At 36.6% G+C, this 27451-nt stretch overlaps 6 protein-coding genes across 11 annotated transcripts in view; 5 read left to right on the top strand and 1 right to left on the bottom strand.

The window, feature by feature from the left end:
• LOC104748747 (DNA replication licensing factor MCM4-like) overlaps positions 1–2932 on the top strand; it is a 6009-nt gene extending 3077 nt beyond the window's left edge. The window contains exons 7-18 of the mRNA XM_010470343.2: positions 281–379; positions 504–575; positions 665–877; positions 984–1082; positions 1207–1367; positions 1476–1572; positions 1665–1826; positions 1930–2010; positions 2097–2175; positions 2284–2420; positions 2533–2592; positions 2705–2932. Of these exons, the coding sequence (XP_010468645.1) occupies positions 281–379; positions 504–575; positions 665–877; positions 984–1082; positions 1207–1367; positions 1476–1572; positions 1665–1826; positions 1930–2010; positions 2097–2175; positions 2284–2420; positions 2533–2592; positions 2705–2779 (1335 nt within the window). The 3' untranslated portion in view covers positions 2780–2932. The remainder of the gene's footprint in view (positions 1–280; positions 380–503; positions 576–664; positions 878–983; positions 1083–1206; positions 1368–1475; positions 1573–1664; positions 1827–1929; positions 2011–2096; positions 2176–2283; positions 2421–2532; positions 2593–2704) is intronic.
• Positions 5470–8231, top strand: LOC104747438 (purple acid phosphatase 10). Its single transcript, XM_010469071.2, has 8 exons — positions 5470–5917; positions 6362–6562; positions 6654–6765; positions 6857–7086; positions 7209–7347; positions 7443–7663; positions 7742–7863; positions 7951–8231. The coding sequence occupies exons 1-8, from the start codon at positions 5693–5695 to the stop codon at positions 8147–8149; spliced, it is 1449 nt and encodes a 482-aa protein (XP_010467373.1). The 5' UTR covers positions 5470–5692; the 3' UTR covers positions 8150–8231.
• On the top strand, positions 10113–14343 carry LOC104747436 (external alternative NAD(P)H-ubiquinone oxidoreductase B4, mitochondrial-like). 3 transcript variants are annotated; one of them, XR_002035646.1, is made up of 8 exons: positions 10114–10370; positions 10727–11015; positions 11115–11566; positions 11643–11967; positions 12084–12344; positions 12428–12549; positions 13464–13971; positions 14258–14343. XR_002035646.1 is itself a non-coding variant. In XM_010469068.2 (7 exons), exons 1-7 carry the CDS (start codon positions 10282–10284, stop codon positions 13294–13296), a joined length of 1848 nt encoding a protein of 615 aa, XP_010467370.1. In that variant the 5' UTR covers positions 10113–10281; the 3' UTR covers positions 13297–13499. The 3 variants fall into 3 exon arrangements, 2 of the variants coding, with proteins under 2 accessions (XP_010467370.1, XP_010467369.1); XM_010469068.2 differs by lacking the exon at positions 14258–14343 and having other exon boundaries at positions 10113–10370; positions 12428–12595; positions 13033–13499; XM_010469067.2 differs by lacking the exons at positions 12428–12549; positions 14258–14343 and having other exon boundaries at positions 10113–10370; positions 12967–13499.
• LOC104747437 (WD repeat-containing protein 13-like) lies at positions 14340–17403 on the top strand. The gene is made up of 12 exons (XM_019237421.1): positions 14340–14560; positions 14676–14785; positions 14906–14975; positions 15083–15233; positions 15328–15465; positions 15725–15864; positions 15990–16037; positions 16136–16246; positions 16470–16645; positions 16748–16869; positions 16974–17050; positions 17155–17403. Exons 1-12 carry the CDS (start codon positions 14366–14368, stop codon positions 17266–17268), a joined length of 1452 nt encoding a protein of 483 aa, XP_019092966.1. The 5' UTR covers positions 14340–14365; the 3' UTR covers positions 17269–17403.
• LOC104747433 (BEL1-like homeodomain protein 7) lies at positions 19475–22201 on the top strand. Of its 3 annotated transcripts, XM_010469063.2 has the most exons (7): positions 19476–19840; positions 19966–20022; positions 20227–20835; positions 20912–21291; positions 21378–21438; positions 21529–22026; positions 22129–22201. In XM_010469063.2, exons 3-6 carry the CDS (start codon positions 20278–20280, stop codon positions 21982–21984), a joined length of 1455 nt encoding a protein of 484 aa, XP_010467365.1. In that variant the 5' UTR covers positions 19476–19840; positions 19966–20022; positions 20227–20277; the 3' UTR covers positions 21985–22026; positions 22129–22201. The 3 variants fall into 3 exon arrangements, with proteins under 3 accessions (XP_010467366.1, XP_010467365.1, XP_010467364.1); XM_010469062.2 differs by lacking the exon at positions 22129–22201 and having other exon boundaries at positions 21529–22085; XM_010469064.2 differs by lacking the exons at positions 19966–20022; positions 22129–22201 and having other exon boundaries at positions 19475–19840; positions 21529–22085.
• LOC104747435 (protein CHROMATIN REMODELING 35-like) lies at positions 22094–26617 on the bottom strand. 2 transcript variants are annotated; one of them, XM_010469065.2, is made up of 6 exons: positions 26338–26546; positions 25305–26002; positions 25000–25170; positions 24481–24639; positions 22409–24165; positions 22094–22323 (listed from the first exon to the last, which is right to left on the bottom strand). In XM_010469065.2, exons 1-6 carry the CDS (start codon positions 26372–26374, stop codon positions 22320–22322), a joined length of 2826 nt encoding a protein of 941 aa, XP_010467367.1. In that variant the 5' UTR covers positions 26375–26546; the 3' UTR covers positions 22094–22319. The 2 variants fall into 2 exon arrangements, with proteins under 2 accessions (XP_010467367.1, XP_019092837.1); XM_019237292.1 differs by lacking the exon at positions 22094–22323 and having other exon boundaries at positions 22405–24165; positions 26338–26617.

Below are 27451 nucleotides of genomic sequence, written 5' to 3'. Positions count from 1 at the left end.
AATTTTCGTGGTGACATTAACATCTTGCTTGTTGGTGACCCTGGTACAAGCAAGTCCCAGCTGCTCCAGTACATTCATAAGCTTTCACCCCGTGGAATTTATACAAGTGGGCGAGGTAGCTCAGCTGTTGGTTTGACAGCTTATGTAGCTAAAGATCCTGAGACAGGAGAAACTGTATGTTAATCTTGTCTTCAATCTTTTTGTACTCAGCTGGCTTTTTCGTTGCATCTTCAGTGTCTTCTTAAACATGAACTTTTAACGTGAATGCTACATTGTTTAGGTTTTGGAGAGTGGAGCTCTTGTTCTTAGTGACCGAGGTATCTGTTGTATTGATGAATTTGACAAAATGTCTGACAGTGCGAGGAGCATGCTTCATGAGGTTTGTTGCTTTATCTTTCTTATCCTTGCTCAAAGTCGTAGCTTACAGTGTCTAGGTGCCCCTTGTTAATGTGGTATCTAGTACATATAGATTGCATTACTGATAAACATCGTTTCTCTGTCAGGTGATGGAACAGCAGACTGTTTCANCAAACATCTGGGAGTTGGATGATGTTAAAAAGGGTCTTCTGTGCCAGGTAATGTAACGCTTTTGATATTTGATTATGGTTTAGCAAAGTCCAAACAACATTGGTTCCTTTTAATGAGACAAATTCTAATCGTGAAGCTTTTTGGAGGGAATGCTTTGAACTTGGCATCTGGTGCTAATTTTCGTGGTGACATTAACATCTTGCTTGTTGGTGACCCTGGTACAAGCAAGTCCCAGCTGCTCCAGTACATTCATAAGCTTTCACCCCGTGGAATTTATACAAGTGGGCGAGGTAGCTCAGCTGTTGGTTTGACAGCTTATGTAGCTAAAGATCCTGAGACAGGAGAAACTGTATGTTAATCTTGTCTTCAATCTTTTTGTACTCAGCTGGCTTTTTCGTTGCATCTTCAGTGTCTTCTTAAACATGAACTTTTAACGTGAATGCTACATTGTTTAGGTTTTGGAGAGTGGAGCTCTTGTTCTTAGTGACCGAGGTATCTGTTGCATTGATGAATTTGACAAAATGTCTGACAGTGCGAGGAGCATGCTTCATGAGGTTTGTTGCTTTATCTTTCTTATCCTTGCTCAAAGTCGTAGCTTACAGTGTCTAGGTGCCCCTTGTTAATGTGGTATCTAGTACATATAGATTGCATTACTGATAAACATCGTTTCTCTGTCAGGTGATGGAACAGCAGACTGTTTCAATAGCAAAGGCTGGTATTATTGCATCTCTAAATGCCAGAACCTCTGTGTTGGCTTGTGCAAATCCTAGTGGCTCACGCTATAATCCCCGGCTTTCTGTTATTGAGAATATTCACCTTCCTCCAACCTTGCTTTCTAGGTATGCTGCAATACTTCAAACAAAGTGACATTATTTTTCTGAAGTCAAATTATTCCCTCATCTTCATCACCGTTGGTTTTACTAATTTTATCTTATTTTGCTTCTTAGATTCGATTTGATCTACTTGATTCTTGACAAGCCCGATGAGCAGACTGACCGAAGGCTTGCGAAGCATATTGTGGCCCTACATTTTGAGAATGCCGAGGTCTTCTTATATTATATCTTATGATATGTTGTCAGATATTTGTGTTTTGCTTTTATCTTACTTCATTGGTATCATTTTGTGTCAATCTGCAGAGTGCTCAGGAGGAAGCTATAGATATTACTACTCTGACAACGTACGTTAGCTATGCCCGCAAGAACATTCATCCTAAACTATCAGATGAAGCTGCAGAGGAGTTGACCCGAGGATATGTTGAGCTGAGAAAAGCAGGGAAGTTTGCCGGTAGTAGCAAAAAGGTGTGCCCTCAGAAACTTCAATATGTTTTCTATGTTGTAGCCAAAGCTCATAAAAATGCTATGATTAGTCTAACGCCTTAAAAATCTCTGAATTTTGGCACAGGTCATAACAGCAACTCCTAGGCAGATTGAAAGTTTGATCAGACTTAGTGAGGCCTTGGCTCGGATGCGCTTCTCCGAATGGGTTAGTTAAACACTCGTATTAAGTCTTTGATGCAATTTCCTTTAATCGTTATAAACCAACTGAAACGGTTCTTGCGATGTATAAAGGTCGAGAAACATGACGTGGACGAGGCATTTCGACTTCTCAGAGTTGCAATGCAGCAATCAGCAACCGATCACGCCACAGGTAATTTCTTCACAGTAACTTTCAAACCCATTATATGGTCATGAGGATAAAATATTAGCATTCAATACCAACTCTAACAATAAAACACCTGTAATTATTTTGGTGAAGGGACCATTGACATGGACTTGATAAATACTGGAGTGTCAGCAAGTGAGAGAATGAGACGTGATATCTTTGTGTCGTCAATTCGAGACATAGCTCTTGAGAAGATGCAAATAGGAGGATCATCAATGCGCTTATCCGAGGTATTCATGCTTTGATCCTTTATTTTCCTTATTTGCTATATCCCCCAAAGCAAATAAATCATTCTACTTTTAGTGAAACAATTCTAAGTACCAATGGTGAAATATTGTGCAGTTACTGGAAGAACTGAAGAAGCATAGAGGCAACATAAGCACCGAAATCCATCTTCATGATGTGAGTCGTCATCATTAAGAAAATATTTTTGCTGCATATCAAAAGTTTTGATCTTTTCATTAAAGGACAGAGGAACTAACAAAGTATTTGTTCTTGTGACGCATTAAAACAGGTAAGGAAGGCAGTCGCAACGCTAGCCAGTGAAGGATTTCTGGTAGCTGAAGGTGATAGGATCAAGAGAGTATAATCACAGATTCATGAAGAAAACTTTGGAAATTTAAGTAGGCATTATTAATAGGATACCCATCTCTGCCCATCTTTTAACTATTTGTGAATTTGTAATGAGATTTAACTTTTAAAAGATAATCTATCTAATACATTTTGAATGTTTCTTTATATATATTTTATCTTTAATTACTTATTAATTATCAGAAACTCTTAACTTCTAACTAGTAAATTATAAGTACATATGAAAAATAACATGCTATTGGAATTGCTCTCCATAGGAGTTAAACAAAGAGTATTATTGTTCATACTCATCCAAAAAGTAACCCCAAACCATTGTGTTTGCTCCCATTTGCTATTTTTTTATTTTCCCTCATTTTTGGTCATTAGTTAAAAAGTAATATTGTGAAAGGCTAAAATATTAATTTTTTCTATTATTGAAAGTAAATATTGCAAAATATTTGACACATGAAAAATGACAATTCTCATAAATACCACTTCAGTTACCTTTATTAATTTTATTTTTAAAAATATCACTTAAATATTTTTTACACCACTAAACTAAAACTAAACCTAATTTAAACATTATAAGCTAAACTCTAAATCCCAAACACTAAATTCTACTAACCTAAACTCAAAAGCTAATAATTCATAACCCTTGAAAATCAATTTATGTTTGTGGTATTTTCGAAAAACCAAAAATGTTGGTACAACATAAAACTAACCGTGATAATTTATGAAACAAAACTTGAAAATATGATATTTCCAGGAATTTCTCGTGAAAAAAAACACAAGAAAAATCATAGCCTTGGTGTATGTGATTCTCTTGAACATGAGCATAGACAATGCTAGGTTTATTAACGATAGAAGAAATACATTGCTTCTAACTTAACTAGTCTTGTATCCCCCTAAACTGAATTGATCGAGTTAGCTATATTTTCGTATGATATCATACTTTTTTTTTTGTTTTTTTTGGAAAAGCGATTTATAATCATTTTCAAAGTTTGGGCATTGCAATTACAAACTTTTTGGCATGAAAAGTTGGATTGTACAAAAGAAGAAAGTTAGTTAAAAGATTGAAACTGGGTCCACGTATCGAACATTATTGGATTTAGATAGATATGGTATGGTCTAAATGAGAAGTGATCATTCGTCAAAAAAAGGTGAATAAGAAAGAAAAATAAAGGTGAACGATTCGATTGGTCTCAACTTTTTTCGTCTCTTATTCGTTGAGGACGTGGAACTCGTTGCTCCTTACCTCTCTTAGTGCTTTCATCTCTCTCACTAAACCTAGTCTTCTTATTAAGTCAACTATATAGGTTGTATATTTTGATACTGCCTAGGCAAATGATTCGGTTTGTCACTGATACTGATAGATGATCAACCCCAAAGCACATGTATATAGATTAAAAATTAAAAGAAATTGTTTATCTAACAAAACGGATCGGATCACGAATACTACAATTTCTTTTGAAGTTTCTAGTTGACAAAAACAAATAGTATAACTAACTAATAAAAAGAAACTTTTAAGAGGTTTGAAAATGTTATTCATGAATAATATATGTTAATAATTACACATATTGTTGGTTTATTTGATATGATACTATTGATAGAAAAACAACTGTTAATAATAAAGATAAATTTGTAAAATGATAGAATTACCCCCACTGTTTGCTACCATAAACACTTGTGAAACAAACTTTTGATTTGGAGCTATTCAAACGTTATAGAGTATTACATAAAAAGGATTTTCGAAAATGGTGTCTAATGCGAAAATGGTGCCTAATGCGATCATTACCATCCACATATGTGACATTTATATGGATGTCTATTTCGTTAATTACGCGTACTATTATTTTTCTTTTCTTTTTTGCAAAATTTTCTGAATCAATCATACTGCACAATCGTTGTGGGAATGGAATAGATCCTTTATCATTTGTCCAGCAATAAGCATATGCCTTGGTTGACGACCTAAGCCTATTGAAGCATATCTTTTTTTTCTTTAAGCATATCATTAATTATTATTAGTTTAAAGATAGATTGCGACTGGTTTATTTTAGTTTTAATGCTTAGAAAAAAAATTGATATGGATGTACTAAGAAAAATACTCATATTTATTTATCAAAAGAAAAAAAATAACTCTTATTTCTAATTTAGACCTAATGAAAAAACAATAATACATCCAATACCCATATAATATAGTAATATACGATTGACAAATAGTACAAAAAAAAATTAGATCTTATTGGTCATTCACTTATAGTTATACATTCCAATATAGGTGTACATTTCAACAAATTTACACAAAATAAAATTGTAGTAAGAGACTAGATTCAATGGAACTTGGTGGGATAGTACTCGAATTAAATTTTCTTGTCCCTCCACAAAAGCAGAAAATGAAAATAACACTTGCGTAGACTTAATAAGAGAGAGCGTGGGTTCAAAACTGAATGTGCACCCAGTGATTTTAGTCAGACTTTTACGCCACACTACTTCTTTTTGTCCTTCTAAACGGCATGATATTTTTACATTCTTGAAACAAAATGCCAAAATCAAGAAGTTGACGTCAAAAAAAAGAAAAGAAAGTTGACTAAAAATACAAAATACAGAATTAAAGAAAATAAAACACAAGACAACAAAAGAGGAAGCATAGATTCGTGTGTCACGCACCAGACGATTTATATCATTAAATATAAAATCTTCCAACCGATCGTTCGTTTTGAATCGTTTCGTTCGTCTAAAGATACATTTTTTTTTTGTTTTTTTTTGGGTCAAACAATACAAAGTTAAGGATATGTTCATAGAATAATACCTTTTTTCCCAACGAAACAGTGTTGGCGACACGCCTCCACTAACGAATATTCCGTTCCTTCTCAATCCCCCTTCATACATTTCCCGTCTCTTCCTTTTATAAGGTTTCATTTTCCCCTTCTTTATGGGAAAAAATAAAAAAGAAAAATCTGAGAAAAACATGGATCGTGTCGGAAAATTAGATTTCTTTTCCTATGTTCTTGTTCTGTGTTTTGTCTTCAACAGCTTAGTGTTGCTTTGTAATGGAGGCATCACCAGTAGTTTTGTCAGAAAATTGGAGAAAACCATTGATATGCCTCTTGATAGCGATGTTTTTCGTGTTCCATGTGGATACAATGCTCCTCAACAGGTTTCACCATTTTCTTTCTTATCATATATATATATTTCTAAAATCAGTAGTCATTTTTATTTGTTGTGGGTTCTGCTTATAATGATTTAAAGTTTGAAGCTTTTTGGTGGGTTTTAGTTACCTTTTCAATATAATATTAGGTTTCTCTAATATCATCAATCTTTTTAACTCAGTTTTGTTGTGGGTTCTGTTTATAATTATTAAATTTTTGAAGCTTTTTTTGTTAGTTACCACCTCTAGAAGTGGTGGTTGGTGGTGTTTTTTTAGTTTAATATTAGGTTTCACTTTTTCTTTTGTTCTATTGGCAAAAAGCTCTTATTTGGAACAATTCGGATTTGTATCATTGCTTATTGGAAGTTTTATAAAAGATATGTACATTTTTTTGTTTTGTTTCTTATTTGTGATCTTAATGGGTGTTTTTTTTTTTTATTTGGGGGCAAAAAGGTGCATATAACACAAGGAGATGTAGAAGGGAAGGCAGTGATAGTGTCTTGGGTGACACAAGAAGCTAAAGGATCTAACAAAGTCGTTTACTGGAAAGAGAATAGCTCCAAAAAGCACAAAGCCTATGGCAAAACCAATACTTACAAGTATTACAATTATACTTCCGGTTATATCCATCATTGCCCCATCAGAAACTTAGAGGTTCATCATCATCATCACCATCATCATCATTGTCATAACATATGCTGTTGTTTGTTGTTGTTATCTGATGTTGTGGTCCTCTGTTTTGCAGTATGACTCCAAGTACTATTACGTAGTAGGTGTGGGAGAAACGGAGCGTATGTTCTGGTTCTTCACTCCTCCTGAGATTGGTCCTGATGTTCCCTACACATTTGGTCTTATTGGTACTGTCTGTCATCATGGTTTTAACAAAAAGGCTATTTATTGTCCTCTGGCCTGGACTTGATCTTGTCATGCAAATTGTTGTTTTTGCAGGGGATCTTGGGCAAAGTTTTGACTCAAACATAACCTTAACACATTATGAGAATAACCCAACTACAGGGCAAGCGGTTTTGTTTGTCGGGGATATCTCATACGCTGATAATTATCCATATCATGACAACAGGAGATGGGACAGTTGGGGAAGATTTGCTGAAAGAAGCACAGCATATCAACCTTGGATTTGGACCACTGGAAACCATGAACTTGATTTTGCCCCCGAAATTGTAAGGCTTCTTCTTTCTTTTTGCCTTTAGGCTTAAAAAAATGCTATAAGATCATTTAGTTAGACTAGGCATTACATGGACTAGACTGAGATTGAGATGGATTGTTGTTATGCAATGTGTAGGGGGAAAACAGACCGTTTAAGCCATTCAAGCATAGGTACCGTACTCCTTACAGATCATCAGGCAGCACAGAACCATTCTGGTACTCGATTAAGAGAGGACCGGCTTACATAATCGTGCTAGCTTCATATTCAGCATATGGCAAGGCATCTTAAACATATTTGAGCCTTTTCGTGTGATATCATTAAACCAAGAGTAAGAGAATCTGAAATATTCTTATCTTTCTTGGACGACAGGAAAATACACGCCGCAATACCAATGGCTCGAAGAAGAGTTCCCAAAGGTTAACAGGTCCGAAACTCCGTGGTTGATCGTTCTTATGCATTCACCATGGTACAACAGCTACGATTATCATTACATGGAAGGCGAAACCATGAGGGTGATGTATGAGGCATGGTTTATCAAGTACAAAGTAGATGTTGTTTTTGCAGGTCATGTCCACGCCTACGAAAGATCAGTAAGATCAATAACTTTTGGCTCATCATGTTTCTTTTAAACTATAGATGCTGAGAAATGTGAGCTATTGTGAAACCAGGAACGTGTATCAAACATAGCTTATAATGTAGTTAACGGCATTTGCACTCCAGTCAAAGATCAATCAGCTCCGGTTTATATCACCATTGGTGATGGAGGAAATATCGAAGGATTGGCCACTAAGTAAGCTAAACTATCAAACATATCTGCCCAGTGAACACAAGTTTCTAGTAGAGACTAAAGATGAGATTGAATGGTGTTTTTTTGTAGAATGACTGAGCCTCAGCCTAAGTACTCTGCCTTCAGAGAAGCGAGCTTCGGGCACGCGATATTCTCGATAAAGAACAGGACACATGCACGCTATGGATGGCATAGGAACCAAGATGGTTACGCCGTGGAGGGTGACAGAATGTGGTTTTATAATAGATTCTGGCATCCCATTGATGATTCTCCTACTTATGATTCTTGAGAACCAAAGAATCTGATTTGTTGTATCTCTATGATTCAATAACCATTAATAAATGCAATGTGAGTGAGTTTGTGTGCCTCTACTTGTTTAAGACCAAACGTACGTTAATCACACACAAAAATTTAGTAGAAGAGTATAGGTGAGAATGAGTTCCGTTCGTTCAGTAGAGTTGTGCTTTTTCACCTTATCTTATTCACACAACTTTGGTTCTAATAGTTATGTTTAATTAATCTTTTATTTTTAGAAGTTGTATATTTTTATTATAATTATTGGTTGATAAGTTTTCACTCAAGATGATAGTTTTTGTTATTTTAAAATTTTTGTATCAAAAACTTGCATTTACTTATTATAATATTTTGTTTGATATTCTCATTTAGGATTTAAAATCACTTCGTCATAATATTTTTATTAGTAATATATATATCAATAAATGTTATGATATTTGTTACATTTTACTATAATTGTTTATAAAATATCTTATACTTATAATAAAGTATATACAAATAAATTTACAAGGTTGCCTCGATTCATTATGACTTTTCATTTTTTAACTAAGAGTTAAATATTTTTGCCATAATATTTTTTATTATAAATTTTTATTTTGATGATTGTGTTTTTTTAACTCACAGTTACATATGTTTAATATTTATATAGTTTTATAAGTTTGGATATTTAATTTAATTTTACTTGAAATACTTTCTCGCAACATCACAGAGGCCTGGATCTTAGTATTTATATTATCCAACCGCTGGTGAATATATTTTTTGCACATAGTTGGTACATTTAATTTAAGACTAAGTATTACCGGCGCTATAGCGCAATTCTTTTTAAAAAATGATATAAAATGTTAAGTTCTTAAACGATATTAATGTATGGTGTTTATACGGTTCAAATTACTATTTTAAATCTAATATTGATAGTAAATTGGACAAAAATATATTCTAATCATCTGCCATTTCTTATCTGACTCGGCGATATATTTGAGATCACAACCTGAAATCTATCACTCAGCGATAGGAAGGGAGGAAGAATAAGAGAGAATGAAACAAGTTAACCTAGAAGCTTCATCTGCGTCAGCTTCCAACAACAACAAGACAAAGGAGAATGATAATGGGCCGAAGGCGAAGTCAAAATCCATTTAAGCAAATGTGGAAACCATGACACCTGAGCCCATTAAGACTTCTGAGCCCATTAAGAAGAATTTAAACCCAAAAAAAAAAGGAAGCTACCGTGAAGTTTACTAAAAGCAAAAGCAACTACAACTGTCTAGTCAAGACATTGTGCTGACCTAAGAGGTTCAAATGTCTAGACTTTAGAGAATGATGATACTCATTAACCTAATTCAATATCTATGAAAAAGATTAAAGGAACAATAATATAATTGCCAAGGTAAGGAGAAAATAATAAAAAAGTCATGAACTTTTCTTCTTCGTTTATGCATTGATTATCAAGTTTTCTTCAACTTCGCAAATAAAATTTGGGTATCGTATCATCCGTTGAAAAAAATTGGGTACCATCACAACAAACTGAATACAGCATTAAAGAGAAATTATGAGATTTTAAACTTTTTTTTTTTTTGTCAACAAAAAATCAACTCAAACGAGTCAATTGGGTGGAAAATTGTTTACAAACAAAACATGGTGTAAAGATTTTAAACTTTTAATATTCTAACCTTTTTTTGACAAATAACTTGCAATTAAAAAATAACAAGCAACTCTACCCAAATATTTGGTGTTGTCTATTTCTTTGTGAATATATATGTCCAGAGAACACGGAACATAATGTCGTTTGATGTCTCGAGTTTTCGAGAAAAGTCAAACCCTAAAAAAATCTGCTCTTTATTTACTTTTTTTTTTTTTTGTTTTCCAATAATAAGAGTATTAATAAATGATATATTCCAAAATTTACTTGGGCGTTACTCCAAATTTTCCTAATACCTCGCTGTCTTTTCTTTTTCTTTTTCTTTTTAATTTGTTTTGTGTGCACCGGCGGCCTCTCACATACCCTAAAGTAGCTTGATAGTTTCCATATTGCATATTCACATTCTTCGCAGCCTCTCTTACAAAACTCTCTCAGCTTTGTTTTGGATCTGAGCGAGAGAGGTTGAAAAACTATTTGCCGAATCATCTAACATGAGTTTCCATAGCTTTTACAAGAGAGCTTTTAGCTTGTTCAAGGCTTACCCTTCTGCTTCCAAGCTTCTTGTTGTCAGCACCTTCAGGTCTCTCCTTATTTTTGCTTTAGATCTGGTTCACCATTCTACACATCTTCTTTTTAATTCTTCTTTCAGCTATATATTTTCTTAATTTTCTCATCCTCCCTTCATATTATTAGTCTTGTGATATTTTTGACCTCTCTCTTATATGCATGAATGAATCCGATTTTTCGTTTTTTTTTTATTGTGATGCATGACAATGAATACCAGCTTCATACTTTTTTTTTCTTTTCAGTTCAAATCCATGTGTTTTGGTAACGTACTTCATTAGATTCGGTTTTAAACAAGTCTTAGAACCTCTAATCATTATTTAAGTTTATGTCTGTATCCTCTTTCTGATCTTTATGTATTTTTTTGTGCAGCGGTGGTGGTGTACTGGTGTATTCGGACTCGAGTCCATTGAGACGTTTATTACACGCAGACGCAACTCTTGATGAAAATGGCCAACCAATAAGGAAGAAGAAGGTGGTCGTTCTCGGGAGTGGATGGAGCGGCTACAGCTTCTTGAATTACTTGAACAACCCTAACTATGATGTTCAAATTGTCTCTCCTCGTAACTTTTTCCTCTTCACTCCTCTCTTGCCAAGTGTTACCAATGGCACTGTTGAAGCTCGTAGCATTGTTGAACCCATTCGTGGTCTTATGCGCAAGGTCACCATCTAACCCTTGCAGCCTCTCATCTTATTAATTATTATTATTATTATTCAAGTTTTTGAGATTTTCATAATATTCTGTTCCTAAACATCTCAGAAAGGATTTGAGTACACAGAAGCAGAGTGTGTCAAGATTGATGCATCGAACAAGAAAATCCACTGCCGGTCCAAGGATGGGTCAAGTCTTAAGGGCACGGCTGAGTTTGACATGGACTATGACATTTTAGTCATAGCTGTTGGAGCTAAGCCTAACACATTCAACACCCCTGGAGTTGAGGAACATGCCTATTTCCTCAAAGAAGCGGAGGATGCTCTTAACATCCGTCATTCAGTCATCGACTGTTTCGAGAGAGCCTCTCTTCCGAATCTAACTGAAGAAGAGAGGAAAAAGATTCTGCATTTTGTTGTGGTTGGTGGTGGACCAACTGGGGTCGAGTTCTCAGCTGAGCTTCATGATTTCTTAGTCGATGATGTGGCTAAGATATACCCAAAGGTCCAAGAGTTCACAAGAATCACTCTTCTTGAAGCAGGCGACCACATTCTCAACATGTAAGTTTCCACTCAAGCTTCTATAAACTGCTGCTTTTTCTTTGTAAGAATGTTTTGGCTCTATTTTCCTATACAGGTTTGACAAGAGGATCACTGCTTTTGCCGAGGAAAAGTTCCAAAGAGACGGTATTGATTTGAAGACAGGGTCAATGGTTGTGGGAGTGACTGCGGATGAGATATCCACAAAGGAAAGAGAAACTGGCAAAGTTGTCTCTGAACCTTATGGTATGGTTGTGTGGTCAACAGGAATTGGTTCACGTCCTGTCATCAGAGACTTTATGCAGCAGATTGGTCAGGGGCAGAGGCGTGTGTTGGCAACTGATGAATGGCTTAGAGTGGAGGGTTGCGACAGTGTGTATGCTTTAGGTGATACTGCAACGATCAACCAACGCAGAGTCATGGTACCATCTCAACACACCCATATGTATATATATTATTATATACACGTTTCCCTTGTGACAAAACCTTGTGAGATGAAGACTGACTGTGTGTTGTCCTAATGTTGTTGAACAAACAGGAAGATATAGCTGCGATTTTCAGCAAAGCAGACAAGGGAAATACAGGAACATTGAACAAGAAAGATTTCAATGGGGTGGTGAAAGACATTTGCCAGAGGTACCCTCAGGTGGAGCTCTACTTGAAGAAGAATAAACTGAAGAACATTGCACAGTTGCTCAAGAGTGCAAATGGTGAGGACACACAAGTAAATATCGAAAAGTTTAAGCAAGCCCTCTCTGAAGTGGATTCGCAGATGAAGAACCTTCCAGCAACTGCACAGGTAAGCAAATAATTCCACAACATGGAATGAATTCAATCCAAGAGAGAGATGTTGATTAATGAGATATATATAACTGCATGCAGGTAGCATCACAACAAGGGAAGTACCTCGCAAAGTGCTTTAACCGAATGGAGAAGTGTGAGAAGAAGCCAGAGGGGCCGTTGAGGTTCAGAGGAGAGGGTCGACACAGGTTCCAACCATTCAGGTACAAACATTTTGGATCGTTTGCTCCGCTGGGAGGGGAACAGACAGCAGCTGAACTNNGAACAAACAGGAAGATATAGCTGCGATTTTCAGCAAAGCAGACAAGGGAAATACAGGAACATTGAACAAGAAAGATTTCAATGGGGTGGTGAAAGACATTTGCCAGAGGTACCCTCAGGTGGAGCTCTACTTGAAGAAGAATAAACTGAAGAACATTGCACAGTTGCTCAAGAGTGCAAATGGTGAGGACACACAAGTAAATATCGAAAAGTTTAAGCAAGCCCTCTCTGAAGTGGATTCGCAGATGAAGAACCTTCCAGCAACTGCACAGGTAAGCAAATGATTCCACAAGATGGAATGAATTCAATCCGGGAGAGAGAGATGTTGTGATTAATGAGATATATATAACTGCATGCAGGTAGCATCACAACAAGGAAAGTACCTCGCAAAGTGCTTCAACCAAATGGAGAAGTGTGAGAAGAAGCCAGAGGGACCGTTGAGGTTCAGAGGAGAGGGTCGACACAGGTTCCAACCATTCAGGTACAAACATTTTGGATCGTTTGCTCCGCTGGGAGGGGAACAGACAGCAGCTGAACTGCCAGGGGATTGGGTCTCCATAGGACACAGCAGCCAGTGGCTCTGGTACTCTGTCTACGCCAGCAAACTGGTGAGCTGGCGCACGAGGATGCTCGTTATCTCTGACTGGACTAGACGCTTTGTCTTTGGCCGTGACTCCAGCAGCATCTAATCTTGAGCAAAATTCTCTTTCCCCTCCCCCCATTTTTTGTTATTTTTAGTTCTACGTACGGTCATTCTTGTCTTTTTTATCAACTCAAAAACCGAAATCAGAGGGAATTTTGGATCTATCTATATACCCTCTCAAGTCTTTATGTATGTTTTTTTTTTAACATTTAGTTCCTTAATAACCGACGAGATCACACTACACAACCACTTCCTTGTTCCTCTTCCCTTTCTCTGTTTGTGTGGCGGCTATATGATATTCCAATGTACAAGATGCTGATTTGGATCAATTTGAAAATAAAGGATTTTTGACCGTTGGACTATTGGACCTTTCATTATTAGATGGCCATTAGGCGTTTAATAAGGCCCAACCATTCGACTCATCACTATACTTACTCCATCGCTAGGGATTTCATCTACAATTTTATGCCCTCTGGATGATCAACAACAATCAGGGACGTTGTTATCAACCTTTGCTTAAGCCAAGAAGATGAATCTAATCTAACGAGCATGAGAAGAACATTCTCTGGCCCATTGCTATGCACACTAAATTCCTTTACTCCATCCTCGTTTTGCCGATGAAGGATTACCTCAACTTATCTAGGAGATCTGACTATGGACCAGCCGTTGGTGAAGATTTGAGTTTGTCGTCTCTCTTGCTTAACATTTCCTCCATCACTGGGTACTTTTATAACTTCATCTCCTTCTACTCTCAAGGCTATCACTTAGTTTTTCTGCCTAGTAGTACATTATATAGAGGTTTTACCNAAAAAAAAAAAAAAAAAAAAAAAAAAAAAAAAAAAAAAAAAAAAAAAAAAAAAACTGAACTGATGCACTTGGTAAATCAATGGGCTTTTTCTGTTATTTTCATAAAATAGAGGGTTTTATTTGTAATAAATTCGCTATCTTTCGGTTATTTTAGTTTTCTGCATTTTGTAAAATTTCAACATTTCTTCGTCGACCTGCAGAGTTTGATTTTTGTTTGAATAAAATGATGATTTCGTTCTGCTGATCAGTTGATCTACCGGAAGGCAAGGTAGATATTGCTCGGGAAGATTTGATAAAAAAAAAAAAAAATGGAGGTAAAACACGGATCAGCAGAGGTAGAGATCGGCGAGAAAGATGAAGCGAAGAAGAAGAAGAAGAAGGATCTCGAGTTTTTGAGCTGTATGATGCAGCCGACAACATCGGAATCAGATCCACAGTACGTCGGAATCCGCCGGCTTCTTCTCCATCGGAAAGCTGAATCTGGTGCTATCTCTCGCCGTTATGTGAGAGACCTCTCTTCTCATCACATTTTGCTTGCTTGTGTTTATATTATACAATTGACTGATTCATTCTAATTTTCTAAAAAGATGCTTTGGTTGGTTGCTTTAATTTTGAAAGGATTGGAGATGCAATGGGAAAGGATATGTTGCGTATCGTAATTTCATTAGTAGACCTAGGAAATGGGAGAATCAGCGAACGCCTAGTCTCTTAAGTAGTCCAGGGAACAGGTTCTATCTTTAGCCCTTGTGTACTTGTTTCCAGCATACATACCGTTTCTGTGTTTTCTGCGGATTTATGTGTCCCAGTATAATTCTGACATCAGGGTAATTTACTGGTTGATGCTTCAGTGGTCGATGGTTACCTTCTACGGGTCCTCTCTCCCATCAGTTTGAAGCTGAAAGCTTTACTTCTAGTAGGGTTAGTAGAGTTCATCCATTCTTTACCACTTATTGCATTCCTAGTTTAGACTTTAAGATCATTGGAATTACCAAAATAGATCACTGGAGTTCGTGTTTGTTTGCTAGGATTTACGGAGTGTCAATCAGGTTTCAAGTCGCAGAGCGAGTTTTAGCTCGAGTTTGAGTGATGGTGATAGTTCATATCGTCGTGGTGGTGTTGAACATGCTTATTCTTTTGTTGGAATGCATTCCATCTTCGATCAATGCAAATCTTCTGGTATTTTTTATTATTTTTTGTTGGTTTTGTGTTTTATGACTCAGTTTGTGTTTTTTTTTAGTTCTGAGAGTGAGTCTGTTTAACTATTATGCAGTTACTGTTCTCAAGTTTGGCCATATGAGTTCGGATCTACTTGCGTATGGAGCATCAGATGGAAGCTTGACAGTTTGCAGTCTCTCGGAAGAGCCTTCTGTCCTCAAGCAGTTGACAGGACACTCGAAAGATGTCACAGGTTAGATTGACTGGTATTGTTTCTTTTCTTTCTTTCTCTGTATTGGAAAGATCTGTCTGCTATCCTGAACTTGCTCTTCGAAACTCTTAGAATATGATGCATACTACTTACTTAACATGCTTTGTTAGGGGTAAGATTTGAGTGGCAAGTGTAAAAGAAATCGATAGAGCTTAAGGGTTTATGGATGATATTTATTTTAAATCCTATGTCAAATATTAATTCAAGCATCTTACTTTATAGTTTCTTCAAATACCTTCAGATTTTGACTTCTCGTCAAACAATCAATACATCGCGTCATCATCGCTTGATAAGACAATACGAGTATGGGAGTTGTCAAGAGGCGTTTGTATTAGAGTTATATATGGAATCTCCCCACAGTTTTGTATCCGTTTCCACCCTGTAAGTTGCTATCTTTTTGTCATCTGTTTATTATTCTCTTGTTGCAACTTGTTGGTTTTGATAGTGAATATCTTCTCATATACTGAGTGAGGAAATTATTGGTTTTCTCTTGCTTGTTTCAACAGGTCAATAATAATTTCCTCTCCGCTGGCAATGCAAACAAGGAACTCACGGTACTACTCGTCGTAGCTAAGTATATTGGTGTATTGCTTTTGTGTTTTTCAATTGTTTACTTATCTAATGCTTTACATCTCTCTGCTTGACAAGGTAGGTGTTTAATTTCAGCACTGGGAGAATTATTAAAAAATTGATGTTCGACGATGAGGTGACATCTATGGACCATGATCACACTGGCCAAATCATTTTCTGTGGGGATGGGCAGGTAACTATTCTCTGTACTGATGTCAAAAGATATAAACTAGGGAGATGGTCTGATATATTTACAGTTACACATGTTGTGGTCAAGACTGACATCAAGTTTTGCATTGTTCGGTATGCTACAAGCCTACAACGGGTTACATGGTGCTTTTGACATTTATTAACTAGATGAAGATTTCTGTGGCATTTTTACCTTAGTTTTACGAGGTAGTTAATAATAATTGCAGGGAACGGTGTATTCAGTGAGCATGGATTCACATACAGGTTCATTATCCCGGTCTCATCGCCATCGTACTAATCACAAATCCCCTGTCACAACTGTGAAGTACCGAAGCTTCTCCCTACTGGCATCAGGTCCTGTTCTGCTCACATGTACTCAGGACGGAAACTTGTGTTTCTTTAGGTTCAGCAACAGAACTTCTACTTTTGTTTCTGCATTTGCTCTCTTTATTTTTCCTTATAAATCCTTATGATTGATTGTTCTGCTTTTGCGTTGGTGATGCAGTGTTGCCCTTCAGATAAAAGGTTATCTAACTTTGCGTTGCTCCCTCAAACTAGCCCCGCGAATACACAGAATCCAAGCATCGTTTTGCCCGCTATTATCCCTAGAGAAAGGAGAATACATAGGTTTGAATTTCAGTCCTTCATTCACCTATTTTACTGGTAATAGTAGATGCTTAGGCCTTTTTAAAACTCCTAGTCATGTGCTCTGCGTTTCTTCGTGTTTACAGTTGCTGGGAGCGAAGACTCGAATGTCTACTTCTATGATCTAACCAAACCGAAGCACACGTGTGTAAACAAGCTACAGGTTAGATAATATCTTCTTTTCTTTAATTTTTTCTGAAACATTTGTGTATGGATTATAAATTATAAGAGACCCAACTCACGAGTTGTGAGAATTGGATACTGCAGGGTCACAGGTTTCCAGTCATGTGTGTTGCGTGGAACCATGGAGAGGACTTGTTGGCCTCGTCTGATTTCTACGGTGTTGTTATTGTATGGAAAAGAGCAAAGAAAAGCTCATAAGGTTTGTCTATAATATTTATAAATGAATCTTAAAACCCGCCATTTTTTGCCACAAAGGCTTTGGGGTTTTGCTTCATCTCTCTGTATTGCTAATCACAAACTGTGTCAATTTAGTTTTAAGTTTGTTTTCTTTTCCATCTCTTATAAATTATAAGGTTCTCTGGCAATCCTATGCACATATTCAGTAGCTTAAATGTAGGGTTGGGACAGGCATGTCCATAAAAAGTGAACAACTCTTTGGATCTGTAAGTAAAGATCAAGACAGTAATTGACTCCCGATGTTGGCTTAATTTTAAACCAAACTAATTTGAGATAAGGATTTCCGGCATAAGTGAAGAAGAGCTCTCACTAAATCTTGGCTTAATTTTAAACCAAACTAATTTGAGATGAGGCATAAAGGTCTACTAAGTAGAACTGCACTTTTTGAGATTTCTTCGACAAAAAGGGTTAGCCTAACGAAGATTCGTCTTTAAGTGTAATCCGGTTGAACTACCAATGGAATGGTTATGATCAAAATGAATTTGAAGTAAGGTTAGTAATCCCACATCACTTAATTACTTCTCATCCGACGAGACGACAATTCTGTCTTTTGTCTGTGTATTAATTTACTAACTAAAAGTCTAAAAGCAATACAATCTCAAATTCAACGTAAGTACTAACTACGAAGTAGGGGAATTAACCAAATCTCCCGGCTTCATGACTTATTCGATTGTTGTCTCTGTAGATCTTCCATTATTATTTTTGTTTATTACTTTTTTTTTTTTTTGAAAGTAATAATATGGGTTGGTTGGTCGTATATATTAAGTCACTCTTCCCTATCCACTGACTCGACTCTGTCCATTGTCAAAGTCTCTCTGTCTCTCTCTGCTTCTGCCATCTCTGTCCCAATTCAGACATTTTTCCCTTCTTTCCTTTGCCACCCATCAATTCACGTTCTTCTCTTACTCACCCCAAATGATTTATTCACTTGAATTATTTTGTTTTCTTCTTTTAATTTTGACGTCTTTATTCTCGGTTTTTTTTTAATCTCGAAATTTGCAAAATATTTTTTCAGTAAAAAGACTACTATTTTTACCCCAAAAAAAAAAAAAAAAACTCAACTGTGTGTATTTCGTAAAAAATCTTTTTGCTTTTCTTTTCTATTATGGATTGGTCTCTCCATTCATAATATATACACTTATGTTAATTCGAGTTTTGCATCAATACTGCTGTGGTTTAATGTGTACCACGTCCTACATTCTCTATATAAAGTTACAAACCTTTCACTGTGATGATAGTAAGACAAGGTAGTACGACCATTTTTCTAATCACACTAACATTGCTCACCACAAATGTTTTTTTTTTTAACTAGAGTTACATATATCTCTTACCATAATTTCTTGTCATTTTCATACCACCTTATACCACAAATCAGACTTACAAAATGTCTTGGAGTTGGCATTTACTCATTTTGTTTCCGCTTCTTAAAACTGTAAAATGGACCTAGTCTCATACAGAAGAAAGTAAAAGTTTCATTCATCCATGACAAGATATGGACCTACACTCAGTGAGAAAGAAAGTAAAAGTTTTAAACAGAAGAGAAACATTGTGGAAAGAAAAGGTATTAGTCCGTAAATACCTAAAAAATCTGTGGGCACAATAGGACAAAGCTGAGTGGGCAATTAATTCATAAGAATATGTGTTTTATTGTTCTCATTTTACATTTTTTCTTACAAAAATAGTTGTATATGCAAATGCAACTATATAGTATGGCATGTGGACCATGGCACAAAGTTTTCAAATGTTGAAAAAATGAACTTTAAAGACAAAGAAGAAGAAACTGTAAAAAGCTTACCCAAAAAAGTGAAATTATTTTTATTTTGAATAAAAAGGTGTTGAAAAAAATACATCCGTGTGTAAACTTTGGCACGTTGTCTTAAGGCTACACAAATTATTCCCACTCTAATAAAGATGAAGAGACTACTAAAGTCTACAAAAAAAAAATATATATATATATATATATTTGGTTTACAAATCGGACAATGAAATATTTTAAAATTGCATAGCACCCAAAACTTGATATGAAAATGTATTTTGTCTTATCTCCAAAACTATGCTTGATGAACACAAATCATCTCAGAAGACTTAGGAATATCTTTACTTTTAGTAACCAATTAGGAATAAATATCATATTTTCAACCCAAACAAAAATTATTAATAAAAAAAAAACACAGAAAATAATTTGTATGGTGGTTATAGGCTTAGCTCCATTCATATTTTATTGCAGCAAACAAAAACAAAAGGCCACAGAGACGAAAGAGACAGAGAGAGAGAGACATTAGGGTTTAGTATTAGGTTTTAGAGATGGGGTTTATAGATCTACCAACTGGTTGTTAAGAACAGAAGCTCCTTAAACTTAATTTTATTCTTTAAACGTTTTTTTTTTTTTTTGTTATCTTTAACCAAAAGACTTTACTCCAAGAAACAAGAAGAAGCAAGTTCAAGAACCAACCAGCTTTAAAGAGATCATCCATTATCTTCTACTCTACCTCAAAAAGGGAAACTTAGAAGCTCTTGAATCTTTTTGGTGGAGGTAAAAGCATTTTATATTCTCAAAAATTTTGATTTTGGGGGGGAGATAAGGATTTGTTTGTCAATTTTGTGTTCTTGGGATCATCATTCAAAAAAAAAACAATTTTATTCTTGTTCCTTTTTCAGTTTGAGATTTCATAGTGTGTCTCCTTTAACACCCACAAGCCAGCTTATGGTTTCCTGGTAATTTTTTAATCTATCCTTTCTTTCTCATTTTTAAATTCTTAAGTTCATGCAGAGAGATAGATTCACATGTTTCTTGTATACTCCTTGTTCATTGGTTCAATTTCTAAAAAATCAATTATTTTTCCTTGTTTAATTAAAGATTTTATAACATAATGTGAAAGTAAAAGAGCTTACTGTTGAATGTGTTTTATTTTGAAACAGAACAATCCTTGTTTGATGGTGATGATCTGATATCATAAGAAGAAGGAGACAATGGCAACTTATTACAGAAGTGGCTCAAGTGAGATTTATTCCAGACCAGAATATGCTCCTGGAAACGCAATGATCTACACAAATTCTTTCTCAGAGACGTTTCCTAGAGAATCAACTAACAATGATGTCTCACCTTCAAAAGAGATTCAAGTAGTGTCAAGTTTTGGTGGAGCTTCACAAATGGTGGAGGTTCAAGATTCTGGTTCTTGGAGAGATCAAGAAGACAATGACAGGAGTTGTTTCCCAGTGATGATGCGTCTTGGTCTCAGCTCGCAGATTGAGACATCCAGAAGCAATAATAATAACAACGAGTATGCAACACAGGTTGCTTCAGGCTTTACTCGAACCATTCACAACTCAAAGTATCTCAAGGCTGCTCAACAGCTTCTTGATGAAGCTGTTAATGTTAAGAAAGCTCTGAAGCAGTTTCAGCCAGAGGGAGACAAGATTAGTGAAGAAAAAGAGAAGATTCTTCAGACGAATATTGCTGAAATCCCTCAAGCAGAGAGACAAGAACTGCAGAGCAAGTTGTCGAAACTTCTTTCGATATTAGACGAGGTAATCCTCTAATATCATATCCTCTATGGTCTGAACTTATTTCTCTTTGTAACATAAATTGCTGTTTTTTTTAAAGGTGGATAGAAAATACAAGCAGTATTACCATCAGATGCAGATAGTTGTGTCGTCTTTCGATGTAATAGCTGGATGTGGAGCAGCCAAACCGTACACGGCCCTCGCGCTTCAGACCATCTCAAGGCATTTCCGTTGCTTAAGGGATGCGATATCCGGACAAATCTTGGTGATAAGGAAAAGTTTAGGAGGGGAACATGATGGATCAGATGGGAGAGGAGTAGGGATAAGCAGATTAAGGAATGTTGATCAACAGGTAAGGCAACAAAGAGCATTGCAGCGGTTAGGTGTGATGCAACCTCACACTTGGCGGCCTCAACGCGGTTTACCTGATTCCTCTGTTTTGGTTCTCCGTGCTTGGCTATTCGAGCATTTCCTCCACCCGTAAGTCTCTCTACTACTACACTTGTGAATTTCTTGATTGATCACAAGAGATTCTGACCAGTTGTGTTTTAAAACACTGAACTTAGTTATCCAAAGGATTCAGACAAGATCATGCTCGCTAGACAAACGGGGTTGAGCCGAGGCCAGGTATTGTTGTACTGTTAGCTTTTGTGTCATTGAATGCTTTTCTTTTTGTTGTGTTCATTTTTCATTGTTTCGTTTGATGACTGTTGAAAGGTGTCGAACTGGTTCATAAATGCGCGTGTGCGTCTGTGGAAACCAATGGTGGAGGAGATGTACAAGGAGGAATTCACAGAAGCATTGGAGGAGAATGATCCCAACCTGTCTTCTGAAAACACACCAGAGATCACCGAGATTCAAGAGCAGCAAACTGAGTCTAGTTCCAACAACGGCCATGCATCTGGTGTGGCAAGCAGCAGCATGGGACAAAGCACGGTGGCTCCTGGTGGTGACAGGTTCATGATGGTGACTGACATGACAAGGAATGGTAGTGGTGGGATGTCTTTAACGTTGGGGATTCAAAATTCCGACGCACGTGGCGATGTTCCTATGTCTGGTGGGATAGATAATTACGAGAATAACATCTCCGGAACCAATTTCCAGTACTTAAACTCTCGCAACCACCAGCACCGGCTTGGCTCTTCAAATTTGTTGCATGACTTTGTAGCTTGATGAGGAGAATAGAAAGGTGTAGAAATGTATTCTTTTGTGAAGGTAAACCAGAAAATGATTTTGTAGATTAATGAGAAAACATGATGAGATGATGAACACAATCTGAGACTGAATACAATTTGCTCTTCCTGGTTAACATAATAGATTAATTATAAAGTCAGAGGCCAATACAGGCATATGAGATAAAAGGTTTGACATTGAAACGAAGCTTGAAGCTGCACTTAAACTGCTAACAAACTTTCAAGAAATTCACAAGAGTCCATCCGAAGTTTATCTTATTGACAGGTTTCTAAAACCTAAGCATGTCCAAAACCGGAAGAAGTTTCTGTCTGAGTTTACCTGAAAGGGAAGCATTAAGAAAGTTCAATAACAGAGAAATGTGAGTTAAAGAGTTATGTGTGGAGCTGATCTAAACTGATTTTACCTTTTGTAGAGAACTCTTATGTCTTCTCTTAAGGCAGGACTTTCAAGGAACTTATCACCAGCTTCATCCACATCGATAGTCTCTACCTCAAAGTTTCGGTAGCCGCAGTACTCGTTCCACTCGAACCACATCTTTGAGATAACTTCCTTTTTGAAGCAAGTGTTGTGATCCTCTTCCTCAGGTGATGACCCAGCAATCAATCTGTATGCATGCACCATCTTCTTTTGTCCAGGTCGAAACGCTCGCCCAATAGCTTGGCGGGTCACAGAAGGGTTCAGCGGAACATCCAATATTAGTATGCGAGATGCTCCAACAAGCGAAATACCTTCTCCACATGCTTTTATCGAACCAAAGAAGATTTTGGCGTCTGGCGAATTGTTAAAATTTTCCATTGAACGCTCACGATCCTCAGATTTGTTCTCGCCTGTAAGAACAAAAACTTCTCTCCCTTCTTTCCATCCCTTAGCTACAGCAGCTAGTCTTTCAAGAAACTTCAGTGGAATGAGATACTGGCTGAACACCAAGAGCTTTTCACCAGCTGAGTCGCACAGGTTTATCAAGTTAAGGAAGAACTTTGCTTTGACGCCTTCATTCACATCTAGCTTCTCTAGCATTTTGTCCATAGTATCATCACCGACATTATCAGACTTGTCAGAGAAAACTTTCAGCTTCGGGTGAAGGTAAATTGCACTTCCCACAGCAGCAACCTTAAATTTTCTCTTCTCATGCCTTAACTTCTTCACTTCGTTCAACTGCCTTGGAGACAGATTAAGAACCACAGTGAAATCAGCAAGTCCAGGAAGCTCATCTAAGAAATCTCCTTTATAGTAATGAAGCACCTTCTTGGTCATCTCCCGCAAATCTTGGATTACGGCAATTTTCACCTTGAAATCCTCGCACTTCTGCAGGGTGTGTTCCACAGTTTCATTGAACACCGAAGCCATGTCTGAATTGCTGTTTCCAGTAAGTCTCCCCTTGACACCAGATGGAGCACGACTCAATATCCTCTTCACAACAGATTTGGAGGTATCCAATTTGAGAAACTTGGGTCGAACAAGGTTGAGAATGTTGAAAACCTCCTTTACATGGTTCTGATAAAGCGTTCCTGAGAGGACAACTTTTCTTGGTGTTTGGACTTGCGCAAGGGACTGCACTATATTAGTGTCTTCATTCCTTGGAGTGTGTCCTTCATCCAAAATGAGGATCGAAGGTGCTTTGAGCAATATCTCCTGGCAAGAGCGTGAATCGCTACTTGAATCATCACACACAATAGTTGAGAACTGCTTGTACCCGAGAAATAAGATACTCTTCCTCTCCAACCACTGTTTTAAAATAGCCAGCTGCTGTGCACGGTTATCTGCTTTAGCACTATAGAAATCAAGCAGCGGTATGTCCTCAACTTGCCATCTCACGAACTCTCTTTTCCAAGTAGACAGAATTCCCTTCGGAAGTACAACCAGTGGCTTAGCCTGAGGATACTTTGCAAGAAAGCTCTGCATAAAACTGATAATCATGAAGGTTTTTCCAGAACCTGGAGCATGAGCCATGATACAACCACCAGGATCGTCTGCCACTAAATTGCTGCAAAGGAACTGGAATCCCTCAACTTGGTGAGGCTTCATTTTGTTAGCATGCAGTTGATGAGCAGACAGTCCACCTATCATCAGCCCTTCTTCAGATAACTTAAGTTCAACATCAGACTCACCAAATCTTTTATTCCTGGTTTCAGAAGCATATGTTCTCGTGTTCCTTTTTGCCTACAATAATATCATTATAGGAAAAAAATTTATTAGAAGCTCCACCAGTATTTACTAGGGATAAAAGTTTTGCGCTAAGCAGCCACATCGAGTTTGACAATATACCAATAGACCATTATGGACAATAAAGTTTACATGACAGTTGGATGAGCAAAATTCAGAAGCACAGTCATTATGGAGGTAATGGAAATAGAAAACATGTATGAAGAAGTCCTACCGCTACTGTATTCTGCCAACAAAATTTCGAGCACTACGAAACATACTTTCCATCAAAGCACAAATTAGCTTCGTATCAGAAAAGGAAAGGATACTTACTTTAGTGAATTGCACATCGATTATATCTAATATACTTTTCTCAATAACTCCACAGACACGGCAAACAGAACCCATATCGTCCTTTAGAATAAACGAGTGTTCACAGTCTTCCACTACATCTGCCTTTGGTTCCTTTTGTGAAGTCTCCCCGGCTACATCCTGCACGTTTATTGTAATCTCAATGAACAAAGCAAGAAAAGTGGGAAATAAAACATTAAAGTTAAGGAGCTAAGCTCTAACATGAGCTTTCTACTAAATATCTCAGATGCAAGAAATCTAAAATTAAGAGAGAACAGTCTCAGTACTAACAGGAACAACTGCACAGTTGCAGTAGGGAAACAATTTATGCAAACGTAGAGTCCATACTGATCGGTTTGTCAAAATTTAAATCCTTGTGATGAATTTCTATTTTTCGTTAATATATTGGACAACAAGATGAATTTCAATCTTCTCTCGGAGAAAAAGCAAAGGATTGAAATTTCAGAGTTCCATCTTAACAAAATCTTCAGACATATATACCTTGGAACACACTATTGACATGGCCATTTCATTCCAGATATCACCAAGATCCTCATCTCCTGATTTAGACTCATTATCACTGTCATCCTCCTCAACGCCCACGTAGACACCTTTATCATTAACCATACCATTTTCTATGGAAAGAACTTTGTCTGTACTTGTTTGTCCCTCCTGTGAAAATCACAAGTAAACAAAAAAATCAACCTTCTCTTATGGCTAGTTTGTAAATACAGGTGACATTAATTTGTAACCTTTAATCAAGTCTAAACGCAGAACCAGATAGCTTGACCAAAAAAGGAACTTACCACCATGTCCTCGATGGCAGAAGGCATCTCCATGCCCTTGAAGGCAGAAGGCATCTCAATGCGCTTGATGGCAGAAGGCATCTCCATGCCATTGAAGGCAGAAGGCATCTCAATGCGCTTGATGGCAGAAGACATCTCCAAGCCCCTCCCTAAATTGACCTCCTCGAAATTGAGTTGCGGTGTTACTGGTGTCACATCCCCTTGATTCATCTGATGCAGCACAAGACTTGACTGAAACTGATACTTAGGCCTCGGACTCACGCAGCCCTCATCATCAGAATCAAGATTCACAATATCGGATGAAGGAACCACACAGAGAGCTTTACTTGAAACATCAGTATCATCATCATCATCATCATCTAAATTGATGACATCGGCTTCCACAACCTGTTGATTTTCCAACTCAATCGTCTGATTCTTACCTCCTCCAAATTCAGTATCCGCTAGAGATGGGTATAACCAGATACATTGCTTAACCAATTCCATCCTCAGATCAGCTATCTCTTGTAGCTCTTTCGTAACACTCCCAAATCTACCACCTTCTAAAGCTTCAAGCATGTTGCTAACAGCAAATGGCTGAGAATAATCAATAACTTTGGATGAGCTCTTAACCCGCTTTGCTTCAGGTGTAACAGACCCAACATGGACTCCATCATCAACTTGATTCAGCTTCCTTTTACGCACATTCTTATAGTACCCTGTCATAAAAAAATCCAAACAAGCCACACACACATACATTACTCTCCAAATGAACAACACAGTTAAAAAAGTCAACCAATTGGTAATTTCACACAAACCCTAATTTACATTCAATCACAACAGACCCAAAGATGAGACAAGGAACAAGACGTCAGCAAGAGTCTAAACACCCAAACAACCAACATTGCAAAGATCTTCGTAATCTCCCAGAATAAACACAAAATCAGGTCTGGGAACGACATGCATATAAGGAAGTGACACTAAAATCATACAAAAGAACCTAACTTTTTAAGCTGAGAACATTCATATACAGTGAGAGTGGAGGGAGAGATACCGTTAGAGTAAGCTTGATCGGAGTGGAGAATCTCCATTAAAGCAGTAAAGGTTGGAAATTTCGAGGTGAATTTGAAGGAAGATGAACAAGAATCTAAGATGAGAGAACGAACGAAGCAAAAAGCTGGGTTTTTTTTGGTTTGTTTGGGTTTGCCTCGCTCGCTCGCTCGCTCGTGCTTCGAAGCTGACTTGGGAAGTTGTAGCGATTTTGATTGTCTGTGACCAGATTTTTAATTAATCTGAAACAAATGTCTAAACCAAATTGCGACCGAGTTAAGAGATAAACCGGTTCAACTCTTAACTTTTATGGGAAACAAATATTTTGCATAAAAAGCCTTTGCGTTTACTGCTCATTCGAATTAACACCTGTACTTTTTTGGATGTGCATAACAAACCTCCAAGGCATCCGTTGGTGCCACTGCTCTCTACCATCTAAGATCAAGGCTCGATATCGCAGGGATTCAAGACTTATGACTGACCCTTTTTTAAAAAAATTTGCTACTATTTTTTTTAATATATGTAGAGATTATTTTTGTTTTTCTTAATTGAAATTTTTTTGAAAAATATAATTTGATGTTGATTTTTTTTTTTAATTGATACATAGGTTTTTTCATTTTGTAATTGATACATGTATGAACAACTTTGTTTTTAGAGATTTAAACATTCTACAATTCTTGTCTAAAACATCAAAAAAATTATAATCAAATAAAAGCTTGATCTAAGGATGCATATTTTGTAACAAAGAGTTTTTTGGTTGAATAAATTTTATATTCATTCAAAAAAAAAGCTTAAGTATTTAGATATATACATACTTAAGCTTCTCAATTAAATACTATGAAACACTAATATTTTATTTTATCAAGAATTACAGCTTGGCTAACTCTTTAATCATATATATAAAAGTAGAGTTTCAGTCTCTCCTTATTGGTCCACTTGGCAATGCAATTTTAACAAAACAAAATTATATTAAAACACAAATTTAAAACAATTAATTTTCACATTTAACTCACATAATATAAAACTGAAATCTTTATACCTTCTCCCTATAAATTATGCATTAACTTTATTTCTCCACTAAGTTGTATTAATCAATTGTATTAAAACAAAACAATAAA

Source organism: Camelina sativa, chromosome 15 (assembly GCF_000633955.1).
Source record: "Camelina sativa cultivar DH55 chromosome 15, Cs, whole genome shotgun sequence".
NCBI classification, from domain to species: domain Eukaryota; kingdom Viridiplantae; phylum Streptophyta; class Magnoliopsida; order Brassicales; family Brassicaceae; genus Camelina; species Camelina sativa.
Note: the sequence above shows the minus strand (reverse complement) of the source record. Positions and strands in the feature narration are given on the sequence as shown.